Source organism: Eutrigla gurnardus (assembly GCF_963514095.1).
Source record: "Eutrigla gurnardus genome assembly, chromosome: 6".
Taxonomy (NCBI): Eukaryota; Metazoa; Chordata; class Actinopteri; order Perciformes; family Triglidae; genus Eutrigla; species Eutrigla gurnardus.
This window is the reverse complement of record NC_139920.1, coordinates 6,148,137-6,153,136: the sequence shown is the minus strand read 5'-3', so window position 1 is coordinate 6,153,136 and position 5,000 is coordinate 6,148,137. Positions and strand designations below refer to the sequence as shown.

The following is a 5,000-nucleotide window of genomic DNA, read 5'->3' as shown; positions in this document are numbered from 1 at the left end:
GGAAAAAACCACGAGGAGACGGAAACCTGAGAAGGTATCAGAGTGAGAAAGCAGCAGGGAAGGAAGTCCTTCAGCAGCTCCACAGGCTTCATGACCACGGGGTCTCTTCCTCCAACACACACACACACACACACACACACGTGTCAATACACCGAGTTCAACCCAATAACAAACCACTCAGCTAGTTTGTAATTAATAATAAGGTCACGTCCTAACATAGATGTTGTATACATGCTGGATTTGATCAGCGTAATACTTTGTGTGATTTGTTGTTGTGGTGAACTTGAAGGATGAGAGCAGACAGTGATATCTGACAGCAGCCCTCTGGGACAAAGTTGTATTGAATTGAATGAACTCAGCGTTTCATTCTGAAACTGTTTCTAAAGTAGTTCCTGCGATGGCTGTGCACCACAGATGGTCCTACGTTATGTAGGGGGAACGCCACACATACTGAAATGTGTGTAGCCCTTAACTTCCCAGCAGGTGGTCCGGCCCATTCTGTCCCACCCGGCGAGGGGGGGGCACAGACCACCACCATAAGGCCAGACTGCCATCTGAACTCTGTAGAGGAGAAATGAACCTAGATCTAACATTGTATTTATATTTCATTCATAAACCGTATCCATGCTCCTGCCTGTATCAGGTAAAGCAAGTCCAGGTTGTTTTTTTTTGCTGATATAATTGTTTGCTGACTTTCTTGTACTTAGTTTTAGTGTAATACCACTCATGGCGACAGTGACTGCTTTTCAGCAAATCTAGACTCACTTGAAGACATCCCTTCTCCTTAGTTATGTTAAGACGTCCTAAATAGTTAATGTCTAACAGGTCAATGTGTGGCAGAGCAGACAGACAGGAGGAGAGTTAAAGAACAGCTGGATGTTTCCACTTCCAGTCCGGTCCAGATGTTTAAATACGGTCCGACAGATGTGGAGTCACAGCCCACGCTTGTCCCGTCACACACCCCTCTATCCTTGCCCCGCTCACTTCCTCCTCTCTTCATCCTTTCTTCCACTCCTCCCCTCCCTCCTCTGTTGGCAGAATCTGGTCGCCGGCTCCGCTGCGTTGCCACGGCAACAGCAGCCTCCTCCAGCACCTGCTGTCCCCCACTTCCTTTCATCCCTCCGTTGTTCAGCCCCCCGTCGTCACCCTCTCCCCCTTGTCCTCCTCCTCTCCCTCCCTCTGTTGCTCTGACGGCCCTCTGTCAGCCCCTGTTCACCAGCGAGGAAACCCCTTCCTCTGGAGGTAAGAGGCGTGCTGTGTCACCTCATAACAGTTACAAAGTGTGTGTGTGTGTGTGTGTGTGTGTGTGTGTGTCTTCGGTTTGTCTGCATCACTCTCCTGACCAGCAGAATGCCGCGCTGCTGAACGGAAACATGCACTACTGAGAGGATGATGCTACAAACATCCTTGTCTTCTTGTTACTTCTTTGTTTCTGTGCAACTTATGTTATATAAGCAAATAAGACATGTAAAAGTGGAAAAAGAGATGGAAACTCACATGATGGCGGTTTATTTGTTTGATCTATTCCTGCTTCACTAACTTTCAATCAAATGTGTTCTCCTGGTCACTCATCAGATATGTCTGAAAGTCAAACTATTTGTACCTTCTTGTCTGCGACAAAAATGTACCTGAAGTGCGTAACAACTTCATAACTCGCATGCAGAATATTAATTCTGTATAAATTCACATTAACATGTGGGATGTGTTTCAATTCCTTCACAAAACTGACAGCAGTTGAACATATCCAACTCTCCTGACACGTTTCTATTTACTTCTCGGTCTTTTCACCTGCCAATCATCGCTCTGCCTGATAGTCGTGTGTCTGTATTCAACTTCATTTCTGCACTTTAGGTTTTAATGTCATCCGGCAACACTCTGGACAGCAGACGTTGGAGTGAATGGAACATGTTGAGGGTGGCAAGAATGATTTTGGGAAGCGATTTAAATCCACATTTCTGATCACTGATTTCCGGCTTCGTTTGCCTGGACATTAAGGTTGTTAAGGTACCAACATATACATTTGCAGTCAGCAACAATTTAGAACCTTTAAAACGACAGTTAACAGCTTGAGGACCACCCATAGCTCCCATAGCTTCAGGGTGCTTTTCTGACAAAGTACCTTTGGGTACAGAAGTGATCTCCCTATATTCATTTTACTGCTTTAATGTCTGTTGAACATAAGAAAGGAGAGATAAAAGCCATCTAGTCTAGCAATACTAATAGACATGGTTTTCCTCCTCTCCTCCCCAACTGGTTCAGCCGTCACTGGTCGGCAAGTCATGAGAATTGTAAATATAACACAAATAGTTTCTAACAAGCACCACCCTAACTTTAAAATGGAAAGGAACGGCTCTGCAGTGAAAAACCCTGTTTACTGAAACCTAGGGAAACATCAGCAGCTGTGGAGGTGAATACATGTGATGCAGTTCACTGGTGGAATCAAACATCTGCAAACAAGTCCGTCCCTGCTCTGCTCTGTGTGGAGGTTAATGAGAGCTTCACTCAGAAACAGAGGGGTGAGGAGGAGGAGAAAACAGCATCAGGGAGGAGGGAGGGAGGGGGCTCGGAGAGGAGAGGGAGAGTGTCGACACACCAGCAGCCTCACACACACTCGCTCTCGGCGGTGTGACGGCCAGAAGCCGGCGTCGCTTTGCCAACCGCGTCCTCTGCCGGGCGTCACAGCCATGGTCGCGTCTCTGCGTTAGCGGTAGCATGTCTGACTCCTTCTGGACGGTGCTCTCCAATTTCTCACTGCCTGAGAGAAGCATGCTGCGGCGTTCCAAGAGGTACTCTTATCCCACGCCGTCTTTCATTACTTACATGGGTTTCATCTCCGGCAGCAGCAGCCTTTTCTCCTCTTCTCATTTGTATGTCTCCATTAGTTTCTCTCTCTCTCTCTCTCTCTCTCTTTGATGTTCGGCCGCTCCGTCCTCTGCTCTCCTCTCTCTTCCTCCTCTTCCTCCTCTTCCTCCTCTTCGCAGGTCTTAAATGCTCAGCAGGAGTTGATCCAACATGAAGGTTGACTATTTGGATGTGTCCTTCGATGGATGAACAGGATGCTCTGTCTGACTCGTGTGTGTGTGTGTGTGTGTGTGTGTGTGTGTGTGTGTGTGTGTGTGTGTGTGTGTGTGTGTGTGTGTGTGTGTGTGTGTGTGTGTGTGTGTGTGTGTGTGTGTGTGTGTGTGTGTGTGTGTGTGTGTGAATGGGAAATCACGTGTAACTGTGCTGGTATGTATCTAACTGAATTGTCACTATGTTCTTTTTTTATTACATTTTCTCTCTCTGCTTACAGTTGTGGAGTTTATGATGCTTGTCCATGCTGGAATGCACGCTTTGACGTTTCATTTCTACTTGTTTTCCCACTCGTTCCCTCAGCTGACCTCTCCTCTTCCTCTCCTCTTCATCTCCTCTTCCTCTCCTCTTCATCTCCTCTTCCTCTCCTCTTCCTCTCCTCTTCCTCTCCTCTTCATCTCCTCTTCATCTCCTCTTCCTCTCCTCTTCATCTCCTCTTCCTCTCCTCTTCATCCCCTCTTCATCTCCTCTTCCTCTCCTCTTCATCTCCTCTTCCTTTCCTGTTCCTCTCCTCTTCCTCTCCTCTTCCTCTCCTCTTCATCTCCTCTTCATCTCCTCTTCCTTTCCTGTTCCTCTCCTCTTCCTCTCCTCTTCATCTCCTATTCCTCTCCTCTTCATCTCCTCTTCCTCTCCTCTTCATCTCCTCTTCCTCTCCTCTTCATCTCCTCTTCCTCTCCTCTTCATCTCCTCTTCCTCTCCTATTCCTCTCCTCTTCATCCCTATTCCTCTCCTCTTCATCCCTATTCCTCTCCTCTTCATCTCCTATTCCTCTCCTCTTCATCTCCTCTTCCTCTCCTATTCCTCTCCTCTTCATCCCTATTCCTCTCCTCTTCATCCCTATTCCTCTCCTCTTCATCTCCTCTTCCTCTCCTCTTCCTCTCCTGTTCTTCTAGTCTGTCAATCAGAGACAGAATCTCCAGCAGCAAAGAAAAGCAGAGACAGAGCTGTATATACTTATCACTTTGAAGCAGCAATTTTCTTCCTCCTCCTTGTAATAACAGGGGCACACACACACACACACACACACACACACACACACACACACTGAGATATCTCTTCTCTCCTCGTCACCGCCTCCTGTTGTGTGTATTTGTCTCGGCAGTGGTTTAAGAGAGCGAGGTTGTGAAGTGACTCCTGCATAGCAACAGTTTTTGGATGGGAGTGGATGGAGCCCACAGCTCGCGTTGAGATGTATTTGGGACAAAATTGAATGACAGCTCGCACAGAAAAATAGTAATCTGACGGGTTGGGGGGGCTTAGCATCCTCTTTTTAAACACCAGTTATCATAATCACTATGGAAGTCTAGGAACTCTTCATCCAGCCAACATTTCTCTTGGTATTTTCTGAAGTTGTCTTAATATATCAAACATAAAGTTTGTAGCTTATTTTGGACTTCTCCATCCGTCATGCTCATTTTCACAGAGATGTTCATGTTTGCATCTTAATGCCATCATGAATCATACAAACGTGGAATTAATATCCATCATCAGGGTTAATTTGTAGATGGTGTCCTGGTGGAGACAAGGTCATTGTGTCTGCACCTCAAACAGGAAGCAGCGTGCTTCTCCCCTCCGTTTTTAAATGTTATGCTTGTACTCTCTCTCATGCGTTACTGACCGGATGCTCACAGGTGTTCAGTTTTCATTTTTTAACATCTGCAAATATCCACATAGACACCTCGGACCTACACAGAGAAGGACGTTAATGCGTTAATGGCTGGAATGGATCTTTGAATGGATCAAACCCACAATGGTCTAACCCCCGTCTAGACACCAAACAGGCTGCAAGACATAACACACACACACACACACACACACACACACACACACACTCAGAATCAAGCAGCGATTAATGCTGCGCTTTTTAATGACAAGGATGTTAACGCTGGTGTTTTCGTAAAATCAAAACAGAGCATGTTAAGTAAAGT

The 5,000-nt window shown here is 46.4% G+C and overlaps 1 protein-coding gene across 1 annotated transcript in view; it reads left to right on the top strand.

Moving 5' to 3' along the window:
• mast2 (microtubule associated serine/threonine kinase 2) overlaps positions 1–5,000 on the top strand; it is a 170,308-nt gene that overhangs the window by 113,894 nt on the left and 51,414 nt on the right. Inside the window, 1 exon segment of the mRNA XM_084012386.1 lies at positions 1,039–1,242. Coding sequence (XP_083868512.1) covers positions 1,039–1,242 — 204 coding nt within the window.